Source organism: Podarcis liolepis (assembly GCF_965112155.1).
Source record: "Podarcis liolepis genome assembly, chromosome: 18".
Taxonomy (NCBI): Eukaryota; Metazoa; Chordata; class Lepidosauria; order Squamata; family Lacertidae; genus Podarcis; species Podarcis liolepis.
The window spans coordinates 954,634-976,137 of NC_139572.1; the positions used below are offsets into that span (position 1 = coordinate 954,634).

Genomic DNA, 21,504 nt, shown 5'->3' on the forward strand with positions numbered 1-21,504 from the left:
AAAACCAACCTGGATGTACATTTCCAAAATATAAAAAACAAATAAAATAAAACCTACATACAGCAACAGTGTTTTGTGTTATGTAGTCTCCTATTTTGTTATGTGCAAATGGGTTTAGATACCTGTTAGGTCCATAAATTACGATACAGCATATATTCAACACAAAAAGGAGTGACGATTTGTTGTTGACAAAAGACAGCTGGACATAGAAAGGGCCTTGTCACCTTGTCAGTAGCTGAGGGCCTCATCAAACCGAAATCTGGCCCTGGTCTCCCATGCAGGCGTTTGGACCACAGGCGTAGCCAAGAAGACTCCATACGGGAAAGTTTCGATTCTTGCAGAATTCGGGTTTATTTACATTTTTGATATTTTAAAAGCATAATTACAACACACCCTTTTTTCCCATTTAAACCTTTTTTTTTTAAGTTTGCAGGCTTAAAAAAGAAAACCGTTAACTTTCCTTTCTTTCCTTTTTTAAGTTTGCAGGGGCTTAAAAAAGAAAGAGACAAACCACGGTTCCTGTACATCAGAAGAAACAAACTTGTAAGAAGTTCCTCGTACTTAAGAGCCAGGAGGGAACGCTGTTGCTAAAAACATGTACACCCTGCACCTATCGATTAAGAAACTTTCCTCCGGAAATCGCCCGCATAATTTACAAATGACCGAGGCTCTGCTCCGGAGTTTCTCAAACTTGGGCCGTTCCCCGGCTGTGGTTGGACTACAACTCCCATCGCCCCTGACCACTGGTCCTGCTAGCTATGGATGATGGGAGTTGTAGTCTCTTCGGAAAACAGCTGCAAGGCACCAGGTTGTCTCTGGAGAGGCAGGAGACGGATTGGAGTATTCGTCTTGGGGGCAGAGGCAACTAATAAACTGCTCTGCCATTTCCCTCCTGAAGATTTTAGGCAAGAGGGAATCCCCCCCCCGTCCCCCCAGGCCAAGTCCTGGACCTGGCAGCCTCCACACACCCCATTACACCTTGCCCATCGTTTTCTCCCAGGCCACGGGGGGGGGGGGGCCTTTGGCCATGAAAGGACCACCAGCTACACCTCCAACTGGCCGCAAAGGAAGTGTTTTCATTTCGCAGCCAGGTTGGCAGGGAAAGGAAATAGAGTGGGGAATCAAACTTCGGTTAATTTCACAAAAATAAAACACGATGCTCCGTCGACGCAGAGATTTTGAAAAGCAGATCGACGATTCTTCTCTGAACAAGACCCTTCACCCCAGGCGGTGGTTTTGCTTCTTCGGTGAAGGGGCAGAGGTTTCACAACACGCTCCTAACCAAATAAAATGGCAACATCCGGGCGGAATATATATATATATATATACACACACACAAGGACTCAAGCGCTCTGCCTTCCCTCCCCTTATAGATATAACACACTCAACACGCAAACACGCCGCTCCCTGGCAAACGGGACGAGGGGCGGCAAAAGAACCGGAACTGCTGCAAGGCTGGGAAAACCCCGTCGTTTCAGACAGGGCAATGACATGGGCTTTGACAGCTAGATCTGGGGCTAGCAGAGACTTCAGGGGGCAACTGGGGCAGACAAGCTGTTCTTGAAGAGTTGCTTGCCTTGGGGAGAGGCGAGCTCTGAATGGGAAAAGCTCGGTGCCGTGTCTGGTATCCTGCTCTCCCAAGAAGGGATCCCGCCATTGCCGAGAGAGAGGGGAAGAAACCCACCAGATGAAGCGAGAGGATGTTATCTGTGGGGAAAGGCACAAAATTTGCCCACATCGGGACCCCCTCCCCGCTGCCTCGAAGAGCAGCTACTCCCTGCCTACGGCTTGCTCCCTCTCCTCTCCGAGCTGCTGGTCGAAATGAGACTCTTATTTTTTCGGGGGAGGGGGTGTACGTATTAGAAAGTAGAAAGCAAAACAGAGAGGGCAGGGCAGGCGGAAACTGTTCCCCTGCTTGTGTCCAAGGCAGAGGAAGAGGGCTGGTCTCTTGAGATCTCCTGTCCTGGGGTCTCCGAAGCTTTCCCCCTCCACTTTTCCCTTTGGCCAAGCCAGAAACATGATTAGAAAACTCAGACGAAGAGACCTACTCGTTTCAGACAAAGCCCCGATGGGAGAAAGAGCTCCAGGACGCAGGAGAAGGCAGAGGAGGGGTCTGTGTCGGACAGCGAAGGTGCGAATGGGATGAAACCGTGCAGAGAATTACGCACGGATTTATTAAAAAAGGGGTTTCTGGCTTGGACGTCTTAAGGGCCCCACCCACAGTGGACCCCCTTTGGAAGGCCAGGGAGGAAGAAACCAAGCTGGCTCTAAATCTTCCCAGTTGCCCAGTGCTACTTCGCAGACACACGGCCAGCCCTACTGAGAGTTAACGGGCCCGGCAAATCCATTCATTTTTAAGGGGTGAAATGTAGTTTTGCAACCCAAAGAGGAGCCCTTTCCTAAATGAGCAGTTTCGCTGCAGGCAGGGACGTCATCATGATTTAAAAAACAGGACCAGGGCGTGAGCAGGGAGAGGGAACGTTTAAGAAGCGCGTCTCTAAATTTGTCACACGTTGCTCGGCGGAACATGATTACTATTTTAAAACAGATGGCCGCTCTCGCTCCGTATCTCTTTGCGACGGTCACAAGCCGGAGCAGAAGGCGGCTACAAACTCGACTGCACACACACACACACACACAAAACCTCGCAACGACTGCGGGATACAAGAAGCGGCCTGCTCCTCCGCAGGGAGGAGAGGAAGACGCTTCTTGCAAATTGCACTTTGAAAACAGCAGCAGAGCTCAGCCTTGGCCGACCCAGAGCCTCGCAGGGGGCTCTGCGGGTGCCTGGAGCGCCCCGAGGGCACCAGGTTGGTAAAGGCCGGCGCGGCTGCCAGACAAAGCAACCGAAACAATAAAAAAGTTAGAGTGCAACCCAAATGAAAACAAAACAAAATTTGTACGGGGGGAAAAGGAAAAATAGAATACTGGCCATCTTTCTGCTGCCCCCAGTGTGTTCAGGGACAACCGCAGAGGCCCAGGCTGGGCTCGGGGGGCTCAACCGCAATCCGCACCCGTGTCCCTGGGCAGAAAGTTGATCAGCATGCAGCTGCCCTCCTCCTCCTCCTCCTGTTCCAAGTGCACACACGGTCCTCCTCTCCTCCTGCTCACGGGGAGTCCCGGCCCACAAACATACACTCCCAAGTGCTTGAGGACCCTTCTCCGTCCTCAGAGAGTCCCGGGTTCTGCCGGCCGGGACCCAGCCTCTCGCTAGATGTCGTAGCGGCTGGAGCTGTACATCGCGGGGTAGTTCTGCCGGCTGTACTGGAAGTGGTCGGCCAGGACGCCGCCACCTCCCCCTCCCCGGTTGCCGTACTGGAAGTCCCCGCCGTGGTGGTGGAGGAAGGAGGAAAGTCCGTTCTGGCTCTTCTCCGGGGGGCTCCTGTGGCGCTCCAGGCCGCCGGGGAGGTCTCCCGTCGTGACGGGCAGCAGCTGCTTCTTCCTCTCCTGGTTGGCGTCGTATTTGGTCTGCGGGGAGAAAAGCGCTCCCCGTCAGGCTCCCTTTCGGAGAACCAGGAGGTTTCCCCCAAAGGTCATCCAGCCCAACCCTCTACATTAATATATATTCTATATATTAAAAGAGATCGGCAAACACAAAAACGCGAAATACACAATCAAAATAAAAACAAGAATAAGGGGGATTAGATGAATGGAAAGGGAAGATCACTGACGGCAATCGGCTACGAAGGCAACGCTCTCCCCCCCTCCACTGTCGGAGACAGTATACTGGGCAATCGCGAGCAGGGAGTGCTGCCTTCCCCACCCCAAAAAAAGAGGATCCCGTTCGGTTCTCCGCCGAGGCCTACCTTGTTGTACAAGAAGACTCCCAGGATGGCGGTCATCATTCCCAGGACGTTGGTCGAGGTGACGGGATTCCTGAGCATGAGCAGAGAGACGCTGATGACCGTGATCCTCTTGGTGGCGTTGGCGACCGAGTAGCTCAGGGGGCTGATGAGGTTGAGGATGCTGAAGGCGATGACGTTCTGGGCGAAGTTGCAGAAGCCGCTGATGGTCAGCAGGAGCAGGGTCCACGGCCAATGGGCCATCGAGCTCTGCAAGGGAGGCAGGGTTCAAGGGACAGCGGGGAGTTTCCCCGCCAGCCCCGCGGTCACTCCCGGGGGCTGTCGAGACTCCGGCAGAAATAATAAAAATAATAGTAATAATTTATTACAACGGCACCTCCGCCCCGTCGAGCGCCCATTCCGCCGGACGTCCGTGGCAAACCCAGAAGTACCGGGTTACTTCCGGGTTCGCTGCTCACGCATGCACAACATTTTGTCCGGCATCCTGGGGTTTGCCAGTGACTGGGGCTCAAGAATGGATCCCGGTCGCAAAACAAGGTACTACTGTACTTATACCCTGCCTATCCGGCTGGGCTTCCCCAGCCACTCTGGGCGGCTTCCAACAGAATATTAAAAGCACAATAGAACATCAGGCATTAAAAACTTCCCTAAACAAGGCTGCCTTCAGAAGTCTCCTAAAAGTTTGGTAGTTGTTTATTTCCTTGACATCCGATAGGCGGGTGCCACTACCGAGAAGGCCCTCTGCCTGGTTCCCTGCACCCTCACTTTTCGCAGGGAGGGAACCGCCAGAAGGCCCTTGGGAGATGGACCCCGGTGTCCGGGGTGGAGACGCTCCTTCAGGTCTACTGGGCTATTTAGGGCTTTCAAGGTCAGCACCAACCCTTTGAATTGTGCTCGGAGACGTCCTGGGAGCCAATGTGGGTCTTTCAGGACCAGTGTTATATAGTCTCCATTCCCAGTCCCCAGTCTGGCTGCCACATTCTGGATTAGTTGCAGTTTCTAGGTCACCTTCCAAAGGAGCCCCACGGAGAGGAAGGGAAAGGACCTTCCTTCCCCGGGAACTCACCAAGTCGTTCTCGACCAGGAAGGCGGAGAGATCGACCAGGACCCAGGTGGGGATCATGAAGAAGACCGCGTGGCAGCCCAGAATGTTCAGCAAGCGCAGGTGGTGGATCCGGGAGTCCCTCAGCACCTGCAAGGACGGAGAAAGAGATCAGGGACGGGCACTTTTGACTTGCTTCCCCCTCCTGCTCAGCACCCACAGGGAAAAAGAGGCCGGTCTCTGTGCCCCACACAGAGCGCTGCCTCGCTCGCTTTCACTGGGAAAAGGAGGATGGGGCGGTTGTGGGAGATGGCTTGTAACGAACGTGTTCTAACAGATCATTTCCCCCAAAAGGACCAGGGGCATTTCTCCTAGGAATAACGGAGTCAGGCGTCCAACGTAATCTGTTCCGGAAGACCGTTTGATTTCCAATAAACGTTTGACAACCGAGGCACAACGGGCAGGCGGCACTTTCAATGCGCCTCGGAAGCAAACGCGCCTCGGAACCAGTTTGACCTCCGAGGCGAGGTCAAAAACGGAAGCAACTACGTCCGGGTTTTCTGTGTCCGGGTTCCGAATCGTTCGGCTCCCGAGACGCTTGAAAACCGAAGTTCCACTGTATTAGGGGCATCTTGGATCTTACATGCTCAAAAATGGAGGGGTGCAAGGATGGTAACGCTCTAGACTCTAGGATACGATGCCTATTATCTTCCACAAATTACCACCGCTGCCAGGGCACCACTGGTTCTTCTGCGCCCAAGCGCCAGTGTGATTTAGCTGGAATGGGCAGGGGCTGATTTTGGGCTGGCGAAAGATTCCCAGGCCCAAGGCAGCCATTCCGGTTTCTGTCCCTGAGGCCGGTGAAGCCGCTGCCCCTGCCGAGCAGAATGCAAGAGGCAATGTGGACGGTACCTTTTTGGAGAAAATGTTCTGGAGGGAGAAGCAGAGCGTGGCAGCCAGGGCACTGATGAGCCCCCATGTGTCGAAGGACAGCTCTGTGACCGTGGCCAGCAGGACGCCCCCGATGATGGGGATGAGGGATAAGTACACCTGGGGGGAGGAAGGAGGGGAAAAGCACTTCAGGTGGGAAAGAAGCGCCTTGAAGTCGCCATCCCAAAGATAATAACAACTTGTTTGTTGTACCCAGCCCACCTGACTCGGTTTCCCCAGTCACTCAGGGCAGCTCCCAACAGAATATGAAAAACACAATAAAGCATCAAACATTAAAAACTTCCCTATACAGGGCTGCCTTCAGATGTCTTTTAAAAGTCAGATAGTTCTTTCTCTCCTTGACATCTGATGGGACATCAGGACTGGGGTAATATTGTCCCAGCAGCTGCACCCAATCACCAATCTGGGAGGTGCTTTCTAGATTAGTTGGTAGTTTCCAAGTCACTTTCAAAGGGAGACGCCCCCGTAGAGCACATTGCAGTAGTCCCAAGTGGGAGATAACCAGAGCATGCACCACTCTGGTGAGTTAGACAATCGCCCTGGAGGCAGAATTGACCTGCGCCTCCATGGACAGCTGTGAGTCCGAAATGACCCCCAGGCTGCGCACCTGGTCCTTCGGGGGCACAGTCACCCCATTCAGGGCCAGGGAGTTTGTCTGCAGAAAGAAGGGCGACGTCTCACCCACCGTTCCTCCTCCCTCCTACCTTGGTTGTCTGCTTCTCCTTCATGATGATTCTCGACAGCAGCACCACCCAGATCGGCATCGTCGCTTTGACTGAAAGGAGAAGGAGGTTAGAGAGGCAGAGCGGAAGCCGGAAGAGAAGGCTGGGGAGGAGGAACGCAGGGAGCTGTGGCTCCATCAAGCTCAGGACTGTCTACACCAAGTGGCAGCAATGGCTGTGCAGGTTCTCAGGCAGTAATCTCTGCCAGCCCCAGCCTGAGGTGGGGGCTAGGGCTGAAGCCCGGACTTCTGCATGCAGAGAAGGACAGAAACCAATGGGAAACACAAGGGAGAATGACCGCACAGAGGGAAGGTAAAGAGCGTGAGTCTTCACTCACACAAGGGACCCCAAAACCAAAGTGGGCAGGAAGCCACCCAATATTTCAGCACCTTACTTGGGTTGTGTCCCATCTAAGAGATTTACGCAGAGCAAACACAGTGAGATGAATGGGAATAATGTGGTCATGTCCAATAGGTTTAATAAATAAAATACTCAAGAGCTTGACAAATGCTAGATTTGACCCACTATTTATTACTGTGGTTAACAGGACAATGCTTTTTCTCCCCCCCCCCCAAGAAATTAAACATGAAACATCCTCAAATCAATTATTTCAATGCGGCTGGAAGCAATATATTTCCGTTTCTTCCAGCCGCTTTTCAGTTACACCTAACGTTAGCAAGGAGGGGGCTGGCACCAAGAAGGCCCTGTCACAGGCTGGTGGCATTGAAAGCCTCAGATCTGCCATTCCAGGATCAACTTTTCTTTCTTTCTAGGAGAATTCTGCACATTCCCAGGAGAAGCAGGGCGTGGAGGGCCAGCCCCCTTTGTGGGGGCGCGAGACCCCTGTGGGGGTGCCCTCCCAATTCTGCAATTCTAGGATCAACTTCTTCCTTTCTTTCCAGGCACTCTGCACATTCCCAGGAGCAGCAGGGCGCGGAAGGCCTGCCCCCTTTGTAGGGCTGGACTAGATGATCGTGGGGGTGCTCTCCCAATCCTGCAATTCTAGGATCAACTTCTTTCTTTCTTTCTTTCTTTCTTTCTTTCTTTCCAGGCACTCTGCACATTCCCAAGAACAGAGGACCTGCCCCCTTTATAGGGCTGGAATAGATGATCGTGGGGGTGCCCTCCCAAATCTGCCATTCCAGGGTCAACTTCTTCCTCCCTCCCGTCCTTTCCAGGCACTCTGCACATTCCCAGGAGCAGCAGGGTGCGGAAGACCTGCCCCCTTTGTAGGGCTGGACTAGATGATCGTGGGGGTGCCCTCCCAATCCTGCAATTCTAGGGTCAACTTCTTTCTTCCTTTCTTTCCAGGCACTCTGCACATTCCCAGAAGCACAAGGCCTGCCCCCTTTATAGGGCTGGACTAGATGATCGTGGGGGTGCCCTCCCAATTCTGCCATCACCTTCTCCCTCCTTCCCTCCCTCCCCAGGCCCTCTGCCCATGCCCCGGAGCCCCGCGCCCCCGTACCGGTGTGGGCGTAGGAGACGGGCACCCTCCAGAGGGAGACGTGGGCGGAGACGGAGGCCAGGTACTTCCCGAAGGCGAGCGGGAGGATGAGCCTGGGGTAGGCGCGCGGGGGCAGCTGGGCGGGGCTGGCGGCGGGCACGCGCCAGGCGCGCAGCAGGGGGGGCAGCAGCGCCACCAGGCCCAGCACGTGGCAGAGGGAGACGGTGACGGGCCGCGGGAAGGCGCCCAGCAGCACCTTGTTCACCACGTTGCCGCCCGCGCTCAGCGCGTACCAGGCCAGGCACAGCGCGGGCACGCGGAAGACGCCCGGGGGCGGCGGCGGGGGCGCGCCTCCTCCTCGGCGAGGGGGCGGGGGCGCGCCCGGGGACGCGCCGGGAGGGAGGGGCGGCGGGGAAGGGGGAAGCAGGGCCGGCGGAGGCAGCAGCAGCGGCGGCGACGAGGACGCCATCCTGAGCCGGATCCGGCCCCTCTCGGCCGCCGCTCGCTCCCCGGCGCGCTCCGCCGCGTCACTTCCGCCCGGCGACGGAAGCGGACGTGGCTACGGGAGCCGAGCGGGGACAAGCGGCCGGAAGAGGCGGAGGCTCACGCCCACAAGGGGGCGGGGACCGGGGAGGGGCGTTGTTGCGTCACAGGCCGCGCCCACAAAGGGGAGGGGACTCGGGAAGAGAGGGCGGGGCCTGGGGATGCCCTGCTGCTGCTGTCCCAGGGTTATTATTGGATGGATTTGCAATATTTTGTATAAGATATATAACCTACCGTTAATCTTTATTAGTCCTGTCTCTCTGGGCGAGGATTATCAGTATAATATAATAATTAATAAGTTTATTAATTAATAATACTAATTAAATAATTAATTAATAATTTATTGCTTATTATTTGTTTATGCATTTTCAATATTTTAATAATAATAATAAAAATAAAATATACTAAATAGTAAAATAAAATAAAAATATACCCACTGGCCCACCACAATGCAGGGTAAATGCCCCCCCAGGGGTGAAAAAGAGGGGCGGGGGCTCTCCTCTCTTTGCTTTCCTTGCCCTGGTGCAGTGGTTTTAACAACTGAGAATATGAGCCAACAGTGTGACGCAGCAGCTAAAAAAGCCAATGCAATTCTGGGCTGCATCAATAGGAGTCTAGCATCTAGATCAAGGGAAGTAATAGTGCCACTGTATTCTGCTCTGGTCAGACCTCACCTGGAGTACTGTGTCCAGTTCTGGGCACCACACTTCAAGAAGGACACTGACAAACTGGAACGTGTCCAGAGGAGGGCAACCAAAATGGTCAAAGGCCTGGAAACGATGCCTTATGAGGAACGGCTAAGGGAGCTGGGCATGTTTAGCCTGGAGAAGAGGAGGTTAAGGGGTGATATGAGAGCCATGTTCAAATATAGAAAAGGAGGTCACCTAGAGGAGGGAGAAAGGTTGTTTTCTGCTGCTCCAGAGAAGCGGACACGGAGCAATGGATCCAAACTACAAGAAAGAAGATTCCACCTAAACATTAGGAAGAACTTCCTGACAGTAAGAGCTGTTTGACAGTGGAATTTGCTGCCCAGGAGTGTGGTGGAGTCTCCTACTTTGGAGGTCTTTAAGCAGAGGCTTGACAACCATATGTCAGGAGTGCTCTGATGGTGTTTCCTGCTTGGCAGGGGGTTGGACTCCATGGCCCTTGGGGTCTCTTCCAACTCTATGAGTCTATGATTCTATAATATGCAGAAGTTCAACAGAGGAAAAACCTAATCTGCCGGGGAGGTAAAAATGGGGGGGGGGGTGAAGCTTCAGTTGCTGGATTTGTGCACAGAAACTGGTCCCAAGCAAAGCATGTCCCCCCCACCCCAAACAAAACTTGGAGGTGGTGAGATGCACTTGAATTAAAAATAAATAAATCACTTACTTGGAAACCAGCTGCCTTGTTAATCGCAAACCCCTTTTGATTAAAATAATTTTTTTAATAAAAAAAAAATCAGTTCCTTTGGCACTGAAGTCCAAAAACAAATTTGCACACGTCCCATCTTCACAGACTTGCTCAAAGGAGATAGCCGTACCTTGGTTTTCAAACGCCTTGGGAGTTGAACGTTTTGGCTCCCGGACGATCAAAAACCAGAAGCGATTGTTCTGGTTTTCGACCGCCATTTGGAACGTCTGACACGGCTTACGGCTTCCTGCAGCCGATCGGAAGCTGCGCCTTGGTTCCCAAACGTTTTCAGAAGTCGAACGGACTTCCGGAACCGATTCCGTCCAACTTCCAAGGCACCACTGTATTTCTAAAAGCAGAAAAATAGCAAGGGAAGCGGGTAGGCGAAGCAAGTGACCTTCGGGATGTTACCATTGGGACTCCCAGCCGGAAGGGCCAGTGATTATGATGTTCCTGGACCAACATCAGACGGGCACAGGCTCTGACCCATGCCAGTTCTATAGATCGTAGGTAGTCGACATGGTCCCCCTCTCTGCAGGCTACTGGACTACAACTCCCAGCACCCCCAACCAGTAAGAGAGGGTGGGAGCTGTGGCCCACTGACACCATGCTGTAAGCCCAGGAGCAACAGAGTGCGAAATGCGCACCTCCTTGTTCTTTCTGTACCGCCCTCCCCAGGCGCTTTAGACTACAGCTCCCAGCAGCCAGGACTGAGGGAAGCAACAGGCCGGCAACAGCTAGAGAGCAAGCACACACTACACCTGGGTTGTGGGAATACTACAACTCCCAGGACCGGCGGTCAGGGATGATGGGGACTGTAGTCCAGAATAGCTGGAGACTCAGGTCCTCCGGCTACAGGAAGCTGCCTTACTCAAGTCGGCAAACTTTCCAGGAACTTCCCTTTTTTTAAGAAAGAACAGCCCGTGCTTTTGTGCAAATTTTTGTTTTATTTCCACATGTATATCACAACGTGTCCACTTAAAGGACCAATAGCAAAGTTGCTCCCTTCTGCGTCCCAGGAACGCGGAAGTCTAGGATAGTTACTGTACATTCACTAAGGCTCTGTTTCGCTTTTGCAAGTCGCGCTTCTTTTTTCTTCTTCTCCCCCTCTCTTTTTTTTATTTAATTTTTTGTGATGGATCTCCGTAAGGCAAACAAATTATCTAAAAAGGAATGGTAACGAGTGTATTTTACAGCATTGCAGAACAGGCTTGCCCAATCTCTCCCCCCTCCTTTCACAGGACAAAAGTAGCACCCTCCGTACGGTTTGGATTTTGCCTTTTTTAACGTGGGGGGCAGCGGAGGAGAGAGGGCTCTTCCCCCTCCCTTGCCTCTCCCTATAAAATGTGCAGAAAGAATTCCGGGAAGACACTCTCAGGCTGGCGAAAGGTAGTGGTGCAGCATTTCTTAGGCTGAAGCCAAAAATCTGATTAGACCCCACCAAGAAAGGAGGAAGGAAGGAAGGAAGGGATATTTGCGGAATGCTAACCTGAAGGTGGGCACTACCTCCTGCCTACCCTGGCAGACTGGCCCCCCTCGCCGCAAGCCACATGCCTTTTTCTGGAGACAGGTGCGACGCCAGGAAGAACTACTAACCACAGGATTTTTGCAGAGTTTCATCTCAAACCATCCCACGGCTGTTATCATCATCCTTACTCCCTTTCCAAGAAAAAACAAACAAAATCGGGGGACAAAAATAAATAGGCTACAGCTACTCTTGGTTAAAACGTCCTGCCTCCCGCCATTCCTCTCCCCGCCTCCTGCCTGCCTGCCCTCGGATTTCGGCACCCGCCAATCACCGGAAAGAATCTTCACCTTTCGAAACGAAAATAAAATAAAATAAAAACCCTAACACTTTTTTTCTTTTTGCGTTTTTTTCAGAGCTGGCTGGCTAAGAGTTTGGAACTCTTTTCGTTGCCGCCGTTTAAATCAAACCTCTGTTCTGCGCCTCCCCCCCCCCCCCGCTTTGCAATTTTGTTAGTAGACTGGTAGCAGCACTTCACAAAAAAAGAAAAGAATAATTAGAAAGAAACCTAGGGAAGAAGGAACTGCCGGGGTCCAGCTCTCTCTCTCACACACACCCTCCCTCCCTCCCTCTTTCTCTCTGCTGGATGAGCCTTTTTTCAGCACAACGGGGGGTGGAGGGGTGGGCAGCCGTTGCCGCCGCGCCTGCCTGCTCGCACCGAACTGCCCCTTGCGTCAGAAGCATCCCGGCGCTCAGTCCAGGCAGACGTAAGGCAGGACGTTGAGGCGCCCGTCGTCCCCGTGCGGGTCGAGGGATATTCCCTGCGTCCAATCATACCAGTTACCCTGTGTGTCGTAGCAACCATTCACGCCCGGCCAGTGGTGGCCGCAAATCCTGTCGAGGTCGCCCCGCGTCACCTCCCGGGTCACCCCGGGCAAGTCCGTGGGCTTGCTGTGGGGCGCCAGGACGTGGGTCTTGCGGGCGTCCCGGCGGGTGCTCTCCTCCTGCTTCAGGTACTCGGACATGAAGTAGTGAGCGCCCGGAGTCTGTACCCCGGAAGAGGAGAGCAAGCTGCTCTGCCGGTTCAAATAGGACTGGATAATCTCGTTCCGGGACAGCTCCTTCCAGTTGGTCTGCTCAAAGGGGCTCTGCAGGGGGGGCTTGGGCTCGGCGGCTTCCCCTGCGCCTGTCCTGTGCTGCTGCTCGGGGAGCGCGGGCGGGTGGGCCGCCGAGGGCAAGGAGTCCCTCTGCGCCAGGGGCTTGATCTCGCCTGTCATGGGGTCAAAGGTCAGCCGCCGCTCCTTTTTTAACCGCACCGGCTTGACCCCCCCTTCCAGCGCCTGCCCGTCCAAGTTGACCACGTAGTCCTTGGGCCGGTACTTCTTCTTCTTCTTGCTGTCCGACCCCGAGGTGGCGCCGTCGCTGTCCGCCCGGCACGTGTCCGGCGAGAAGCCCGCCAGCAAGGGCTCCGCCAGGAGGGGGCCGGCCCCGCTGCTCAGAGGGGGGTCCGCCGCCAGCCGGCCCGCCGGCGCCTCCTGGATGCCGTGCAGGGGCGTCTCCAGCCCCGCCTGCGGATGGGCCTCCAGCCGCTTCTCCAGCGCCGGCTGCACGAGGGCAGGGGGCGACAAGGGAGCCCCGGCGGGAGTGTCCGGGGCGGGGGGCGGCCTCGTCGGGGAAGGGGCAGGCGGCGAGCCCTTGGGCGAGTAGGTGGTGTGCTGCCGGGAAAACGTTTCCGCCCGGACGTGCCTGGGGCTGAAAGAGGAGCAGCGGGGGCTCTTGGGCTGGCCGGCTGCGGGCGCCTCCTCCTTCTCCTGCTGGACCAGCAGCGCCACCTTCAGCAGGGACGAAGCAGAGGGCTTGAAGAGACCCGGGGAGCTGGTGTGGGGGCGCACCGCGTTGATGGGGATCTTGCTGAGCTTGTCGCCCTCGACCAGCTCGGCGGGCGGCGGGCTGGGGAAGCTGTCCGGGCTGCTGCCCCCGATCCCGTTCGTCGGGGGTGGTGAGGAGTTCTGTAACACTTCGAAGCAGGCCTTGGAGGCCTTCGGCAGAGGCAGGAGAGGCGCCCCCACCAGGCCATCACGCGGCTCCCCCCGCCTCTTCCGGGCCGCTGGCTTCTCCACCAACTGCTTCGGGGAGTGCAGCTTCTGGACGTCGTTCCGGACCTTCGCATCTTGCGCGGGCTTCGGCCCGACCCCCGCCGGAGGAGTCTCCACCCGGCAGTTGTGGGCTCCGCCGCCGTTGGCAGACCCTGGTGGGTTGGGCGGCCCCCTGGCGGCCCCCTCACTGGGCGCCCCCGGCTCGATAAGCTTCTGCCAGTTCCGCAGCAGCTTCTTCGCCCGCTTAGCCAGCTCCACATTCTCGGTTTTCTTCCTCACGTCGTTGATGAGTTTCCCCAGCCTCGTCTCCTGTGGAGTTTTTTGGGGGAAAGGAACAAGAGAGAAAAGTGGGGAGGGAATGTTACTTTGCAAGATATCTGCATACCGAATCACCCCACCTTCAGCGGCCAGATGTTTCGGACTACAGGTCCCATCGTCCCCAGCCGGTGTGGCCAAATGGAACCGTGGCTGATGGGAGTTGTAGTCCAAAACACAAGGGAGGTGCTGGGCTGGCAGAGGGTCCCGTGAACCTGTCAAAAGCAGCAGGAGGCAGCTTCTCCTGTCCCAGGAAGGTCTCCCTCCAATAAGAGGAATTTGGGGTCTGAGTGGGTGGGTACCTGTGACACACGCAGAGACACAGAACCCTATGACAGAGGTTTTCAACATTTCTGAGTCCACGGCTCCTTGAGCAACTACATTCTTTCTGCAGCACCCTGGTGGGGCTCAGTAGCCCAGTTATGTCACCCCTTGCCTGCAGAGCTGGCAGCCTCACCCTTTTCCAAACACCCTCCCTTGGGGAGTGTTCCCTCTGCCTCCTCTCCTCGAGGCAGAGAGGGCATCCGAGGAGTGAGAGGAAAGAGGGACAGAGGCTAGTGTTGCCCATGGCACCCCTGACCATAATTCGAGTCACCCCAGGGTGCCACAGCACCCTGGTTGAAAACCGCTGCTCTATGAGTGGGGAGGCGCGCTACCAAGAAGGGTCAATGGTTGCACAAGTGTGTTGATATGCACATTGGTGCGGTGGAGATCTTGCCAGAAATTAGCTGCTGCTTTATTTCCCCTGTGGGTTCCTCCCCCACCACAATCCTAAGGAGCGCCTCAGTTGAGAAAATTACCGTATTTTTTGCACCATAACACTCACTTTTTTCCTCCTAAAAAGTAAGGGGAAATGTCTGTGCGTGTTATGGAGGGAATGCCTACGGGTGGCATGCCTACGGATTTTCCTCCTCTAAAAACTATGTGCGTGTTATGGTCGGGTGCGTGTTATAGAGCGAAAAATACAGTACTCTATAACCTAATGAAATGGACAACTGGAAGCAATCATAAGTCAGGATCCAAGTTGCTGCCACCTCTTCCCACAGATTATTTATATAGCCATGCTAGAATTAAAAGCTTTCAGCACTTCCAAAATCTACGCAGTGTAAAGGAAAGACCTGCCGGCGTGTTGTCTTAAAACACACCATTAATACAGTCGTACCTCGGAAGTCGAACGGAAACCGTTCCGGAAGTTCGCTCGGCTTCCAAAACGTTTGGAAACCAAAGCGCAGCTTCCGATTGGCCGCAAGAGGAAGCTCCTGCAGCCAATCGGAAGCTGCGTCTGACGTCCGGGTTCCAAAGAACGTTCACAAACCGGAACACTCACTTCCAAGTTTGCGGCGTTCACAAACCAAGGTATGACTGTACTAAATAATAATAATAATAATAATAATAATAATAATAATAATAATAAAAAAAATAGAAACAAAGCTCTCAGTTTGACTGCAGTATCAAAACACCAAGTGTCTTTTTGCTGAAACAAACATTTCAGTTCGTTTGGGCAGCGTGGGGACGGAGCTCATAAAACGAAGAAGACAAACTCTCAGCTTTGACCTGCTAAATATTTCAGCCAACTAAACCAAACCCACCAAATCAGGGCAGCGGGTAAGGTCTCCGAAAAACCCTCCTGCCAGTTTGCATGTCTCCTCAGCTACCTACACAGAGCAGGCCTCTCAAGACTGAGACAATCGCAAGCCCGCGAGGCTTGGAAAGAGAAGTGCGAGCCACCTGGCATTTGCGGAAACGACCAGAGCGGCTAAGGATCGCAGCAACGCGAGGCGGCTGTGAAAATCAGTCTCCGTATCTCCGGCCGATGCTGGCACATGGAGAGCTGGGGACGCTTCGACGGAATTCCCCCGTTTGGAGGAGGCAGGTGGGCTGCAACGTGTTCAGACAAGCGGCCAACCCACCCCCCAGGGAGCCCCACAAGGCTGAGTCAGCTGTTCACCTCCCCCAGGTCTGGGGAAGGGGGTGCCACACAATTGCAGAGCTGTGTGAGGATGCTTGGAGACCCAGGTGTAAGACCAGGGCAGCTGAGAAGGCGCAGCCCGTACAAGTCCGCCGTCACAGGATACGGCGACCCATCTTACTTGCTTAAATTGCAAAATGGTCAACGCGTCAGTGTTTTTTTGAAGGGTTGGTGGGTGGGAGAAAGCAGGTCATGCCCCAGCCGACCCTTCAGACAGAAGCCAAACCATCCAAGGCCCTGGCAACTACAATTTTGGGGTTTGCTATCAAGGCCAGGCGGGAGCTGCCGCAGACCATAAACCTTGCGCTTCCCCAAGGTCACTTCCCTAAGCTGCTTCAAGGCTGGGTTACAGCGATGTGCTCTCGGAGGGCTTTCCCCTTGAACTTGACCCAGAAGCTGCAGTTGGCGAAGGATGCTGCAGCACGGTTGCTGAACGCGAGCGAGGCCTTGTCAGCGTGTAACTCCTGCGCTCAGACATCGGCTCTGGTTGCCCGTTCGCGACTGGGCCAAGTTCAAGGTGCTGCTATTAGCATTTAGAGCCCTTTAACAATCTGGGACCAGTTTAGCTGTGAGGTCACCTTACCCAACAGGTGGTCCCACTCGAACGCTTTGACAGGCGGAATTGCCAGGGCTGCAGGTGCCTGTTCCGCATCCGAAAGAACCCAGCTTTTCAGAGAGGCAGTGTGGCTACTTTGGAACTTCCTGCCGATCAAAATCAAGCAGGCGCCTTTGCCGTACTCTTTTCAGCGCTTGCTAAAAACGGTCCTGTTTAGACAAGCCCGCTAAGATGCTTAGAAAGCTGAGATGATTTAAATCTATTTCAACGCTTTAACTTTTACGCGTTTTAAAGAGCGGTTGCACATTTTGTTCTGGGTTTCACCCTTTTATCTTTCGTAAACCGCTTCGGCGGTTTCTTTTTCATTTTTACCATCAACGGAGAACAAATTTTAAGAAATAAAAATGCGCGCCGTGCAGTTTTTGCTATTTCCATCCGGATGTGAATGTGGACCCACCTCGAGCGCCTCTTTGGTGATGGGGTACCTCTCCAGGCTGGAGATCACTTCCAGTACTGCCACCATGTTACGAATCTGGAAGAGAAAGAGAACAGTTAAACGTGAGGCTTTGGGCGGGAGCGTGTGCCAAACACCACGCACCCAGGGCCGTGTGACGCTAGGAGAGCTCAGCGTAGACCGGCTGAAATGAATGGATCCGGCTGACTTTGAAGGCTGCCCCAACTCCCTCCGCTGCTGAGACGCAAGTCCAGCCACCCAGCGAGTCAGAAGCCGAATGACAACCACCCCTTGCTTCTGGACTTATGGCTCAATCACCAGTGGCGTTCACTGGCCGGGGTCGGGGTCTGTAAGAGGCTCCCAGTGGCACCCCACGCATCATAAAGTCACAGCAAGAACGGCAGAAATCGGCCCTGAAGACACTCTGCCAGTCCCTAAAAGTCAACATCTCTTCTTGCCATAGCCCGTCCAGGTACAAAAACTGACCTCTGCGGCCCTTAACCTCCTTAAAGGTCACCGAAGAGGAAGGGCCTTCTTTTCCAAGGTGCCTTCCCAGGAAGGTTCACCTGGAAAAACTTTCCCCCTTTCGCTCAGGGCTCTTTTAGGCGTCACCACACGAAGACACACCAAAAGGGGCTTTGCATGCAAGAGGGATCAGGTTAAGGCCCAACTCCCTGAAGGAACAACTCCAGTGCTGGGATGGAGCAAAGACCCCCCCCCCCCAAGGCTGAAACCCTGGAGGACCACTGCCAGTCAGAAGGCACAATAGAAAGAGAGAGAAAGACAGACAGACAGAGAGACCAAGGGCCTATCTTCGCACAATGCATCTTCCTGTGTCCCTGGGCATCTTGCACGATTTCATCCCGTGCGAAAGATATGAGGAGAATTGGGGGGTTAAAGCGCAGGCAGCAGGCACAGAAAGCGTGAAGGGGGGAGTCTGCAGGGCGGGGAGGGACGCGCAAGAGGGGCAGCCGTTCAGAAAGACGCAAGCCCGAGGGAGTGGCCGGGTTAAGCCCCTCTGCGCCAAGTGCGGCCAGTGTGGTGGTGCTCATTCCAAATGACCAGCAGCCGTCAAGGCGCAAGCAGAGGGGTGATGTGGAGACCAGCAGGCGAGCGCAACCCCCCCCCCATACTATTAGGAGACATGTCTACCCGACCCTACAGAAAACAGGGCCTCCTATACAAGCCCAACGTAGTGCTCCCTGATAGCAAGACTCCACAAAGTGAACGCCATAAATGCAGGGCACGGAACAAGTGCCACCACGGACAGGTGGCGGGGGGCATGTGGGAAAGGGGGTCAGCATTACATGGCAAGGAGGAGCCGCAGTCTACAGCCGGGGTCTAAGCCACCGGGGCTTGCGGTACTGCTGCTCCCACGTAACATGGAAAGGGGGTCAGGGGAGGAGAGAGAGCATCAGACTGGCATGTGTTGGGGCCTGAAGCAGGAGCACAGGAAAGGACCCACTGGCAAGGAGATGGGGGGGGGAGCACCTGCTGGCCTAATAAAACGGGAATGGGCTGGGGGGGGGCAACTGCAAGCGGAAGGTCAAGCCCAGAGGATACATGTGGGGATAATCATCCTGACTCCCCTTTTGTGCAGACCCGAGTGGGTGGAGAGGGGAAAGGAGGCCCAAGGGCCAACAAACCGGACTTGGCATTTCAGCAGCAGAAGGGAGATTTTTACTTTTGCAGGATGAGATGGGAAGAAAGAAAAGAGGAAATTATGTTAGCAGGTGAGAAGCCCGGGGAGGAGGAGCTGGTAGAGGCGGCAGGAAACCCGTTGAAGGAGAGCCCCACGCCCCAGAGCAACGCCTTGCACTGGTGCAGGTTGTCCTCCCAGCTTGGCACTCCCTGCACAGACTGGCAGCAGCTCTCCAGGGTGCCAACCCAGGGGCCTTCCAAACCCGCACCTAGAGACACCGTAGTTCCACGAGCAAAGGGGATACCTCGCCACTGAGCAATGGCCCTTTCCTTAGAAATAAACGCAAGTTTCCTGACCTCATGGCTCTCATTTAAGCTGGAAGCTGCTGCCTCACACTGTGTCACGCCATTGCTCCAGCCAACTCGACGTTGCCTATGATGACTGCAGGGCCTAGGGCTCACGGGTCCTACCTGGAAATCATTCTACATACGAGGCAGGCCCTCTGAGCTGCAGTCCTTCACCTCCTCCCGAGTCAGGCCACTGGGCCCCTAGAGCTCAGCACTGACTGGCAGCAGCAGCAGCACCTGACCAGAGCTTCAGGCAGGAAATAATTCCCCAGCCTTCGCTGGAGACCTTCTGCATGCAAAGCAAGTGCTCCACAGTACGAAGGAGCCCTTCCCCACCCCCCACCCCAGCCCTTCCCTCTCTTGCAACTTGCCCGCTCACAGCAGGCGCCTTCCACCTCTCTGCACCCAGCGCCTGCTTTTGACCAAACCGTGCATGCGGCCCACCTTGCAGCAGGCCATGACCAGGGGCACAAAAGACCAGTTGGGAGACCCCAGATTTGGAGGACGTTATCAGCATCACCATTAATAGTTTGAGACCCCAAATTTAGAGGACATTGAGATCAATAATATTAGTTGGAGACCCCAGGTTTGGAGAACACGGTTATCTTTATTATTAGCTGGGAGACCCAAGATTTGGGGGGCATGCTTATCATTGCATGAGTGGGGTGGGTTTTTTGTTTTGGTTTTTTTCCTCAGGACCAACTCTTCCTTTAAAAGCCCAGAAACCAGGAAGGAAAGGCAAGTGAGACGAGGCCCACCCCCCAGGGTGGCAGCAGCTATTATCATGGGCTAGTGTGTGTGTGTGTGTGTGTGTATATATATATATATATATATATATATAGATATAGATATATATATATGGTATGTGCCAAACTTCTTCATCTTCTCCCCCCCCTCGCATCCCCTCGTGCAAAAACGCTACACCCCCCACACAAACACATTAACCCTTCCCTCCCCAGTCCCCTCTCCCTGTCTCTCCCTCCCATTAATAATATAATACCACTAATAATAATAATTTACTATTTATACCCCGGCCCAAGTGGCTGGGTCCCCCCCCCCCGCCCCAGCCACTCGGGGCGTCTTCCAACAAAACCCTAAAACACAATTAAACCTTAAGAGCTCCCCTGAATTAACCCTTCCCTCCCATTAACCCTTCCCTCCCCAGACTCACGTTGCTGTTGGGGTCGACGGCCTGCAGCAGCCGGTCCCTGATCTGCTGCGGGGAGGGTCCCGGAGCCGCTGTCATTGCCCCCCCGTCGAGGCGGCGACCCCGAGCCCTGCGCTGGCGGCAGCGGCGGGAGGAGGAGGAGGAGCCCCCCCCGCCCTCCTCCCCCCGCTTCCTGCCGGGCCTCTTCCTCCTCCTCCTCTTGCTGGGCTCGCCGGCCTCCCTCCTCCTCCTGCCCCGCCGCTGGGCCGCCGCCGCCTCCTCCTCGGCTCACTCGCCGGCCGCGCCGCGGGGCAGCCGGAGCCGCATGTTCCTGGGGGGCGCCTCCCGCCGCGGCCGGGGGTGGGCCTGGCCCGGGCTCCTCCTCCTCGTCCTCGCCCCGCTGCCTCCGGGCCGGGCCGCCCGTCCTCCTCGGGGCTCCTCCGTCCAGGCGGCGGCGGCGGCGGCGGAGGAGGCCGAGCTGCTCAACTGTGGGCAAGAGCCAGCAGCAGCCGCGCGCGGTGCACTCTGGGACACGCCCGACGCCGTGACGCCGCGCGCAGGCCGACGCACGCACGGGGGAGGGGGAGGGCGGGAGGAGGAGGAGGAGGAACGTCGCGTCTGTGACGTCGGGGCGCAAGCTGCGCGGGGGGGGGGCGCCGGCGCCGGCGCCGGCGCGGTTCTCTCTCTCTCTCCGCGCTCTGGGTTAGTTATAGCGGCAGGCAGGCAGGCCGGGCACGCATGCGCAGTGCGGCGGGAAAGGAGGAGGGGGAGAAAGGGCGCGAAAAAAAGAGAGGGAGGCGTTTGGCGCGAAGGGCCGCCTCTCAGATTTACCTCAGTTTAAACGTGAAAAAAATATATATATAGATACACGCACACATATATAAATATATACTATATATGTATATATATGTGTGTGTATATATATTACTGTTGTAATATGCATTCAAAACCCGTCCCTCAGATTTACCTCAGTTTAAACGTAAAAGATATATATATATATATATATAGATAGATAGATACACACGCACACATATATAAATATATACTATATATGTGTATATATATGTGTGTGTGTGTATATATTACTGTTGTAATATGCATTCAAAACCCGTCCCTCAGATTTACCTCAGTTTAAACGGGATATATATAGATAGATAGATAGATACACACACACACATATATAAATATATACTATATATGTGTATATATATGTGTGTGTGTGTATATATTACTGTTGTAATATGCATTCAAAACCCGTCCCTCAGATTTACCTCAGTTTAAACGGGATATATATAGATAGATAGATAGATACACACACACACATATATAAATATATACTATATATGTATATATATGTGTGTGTATATATATTACTGTTGTAATATGTATTCGAAACCCGTCCCTCAGATTTACCTCAGTTTAAACGTGAAATATATATATATATATACACACACACACACATATATTAATATATACTATATATGTATATAAATGTGTGTGTATATATATTACTGTTGTAATATGCATTCAAAACCCGTCCCTCAGATTTACCTCAGTTTAAACGTGAACGATATAAAATGTATAAAAGCAATATGTATTCAATAGTTCATCCC

At 54.2% G+C, this 21,504-nt stretch overlaps 2 protein-coding genes across 2 annotated transcripts; both read right to left on the bottom strand.

Moving 5' to 3' along the window:
• Window positions 1-326: 326 nt before the first annotated feature.
• Window positions 327-8,522, bottom strand: SLC35E1 (solute carrier family 35 member E1). Its single transcript, XM_083483998.1, has 6 exons — window positions 7,987-8,522; window positions 6,501-6,571; window positions 5,758-5,895; window positions 4,870-4,995; window positions 3,807-4,052; window positions 327-3,468 (listed from the first exon to the last, which is right to left on the bottom strand). Exons 1-6 carry the CDS (start codon window positions 8,432-8,434, stop codon window positions 3,211-3,213), a joined length of 1,287 nt encoding a protein of 428 aa, XP_083340124.1. The 5' UTR covers window positions 8,435-8,522; the 3' UTR covers window positions 327-3,210.
• Window positions 8,523-10,827: 2,305 nt separating this feature from the next.
• On the bottom strand, window positions 10,828-20,418 carry MED26 (mediator complex subunit 26). Its single transcript, XM_083483861.1, has 3 exons — window positions 19,916-20,418; window positions 16,759-16,833; window positions 10,828-13,770 (listed from the first exon to the last, which is right to left on the bottom strand). The coding sequence occupies exons 1-3, from the start codon at window positions 19,988-19,990 to the stop codon at window positions 12,118-12,120; spliced, it is 1,803 nt and encodes a 600-aa protein (XP_083339987.1). The 5' UTR covers window positions 19,991-20,418; the 3' UTR covers window positions 10,828-12,117.
• Between the last annotated feature and the right edge of the window lie 1,086 nt (window positions 20,419-21,504).

Coding starts and splice junctions, on each gene's coding strand:
- SLC35E1 (XM_083483998.1), bottom strand. CDS start 8,434: ATGGCGTCCTCGTCGCCGCCGCTGCTGCTGCCTCCGCCGGCCCTGCTT. Junction 6,572..7,986: donor CGTCTCCTACGCCCACACCG/GTACGGGGGCGC, acceptor TTCTCCTTTCAG/TCAAAGCGACGATGCCGATC. Junction 5,896..6,500: donor AGGAGAAGCAGACAACCAAG/GTAGGAGGGAGG, acceptor TCCTCCCCCCAG/GTGTACTTATCCCTCATCCC.
- MED26 (XM_083483861.1), bottom strand. CDS start 19,990: ATGACAGCGGCTCCGGGACCCTCCCCGCAGCAGATCAGGGACCGGCTG. Junction 16,834..19,915: donor CCGTCGACCCCAACAGCAAC/GTGAGTCTGGGG, acceptor TTTCTCTTCCAG/ATTCGTAACATGGTGGCAGT. Junction 13,771..16,758: donor TCACCAAAGAGGCGCTCGAG/GTGGGTCCACAT, acceptor AAAACTCCACAG/GAGACGAGGCTGGGGAAACT.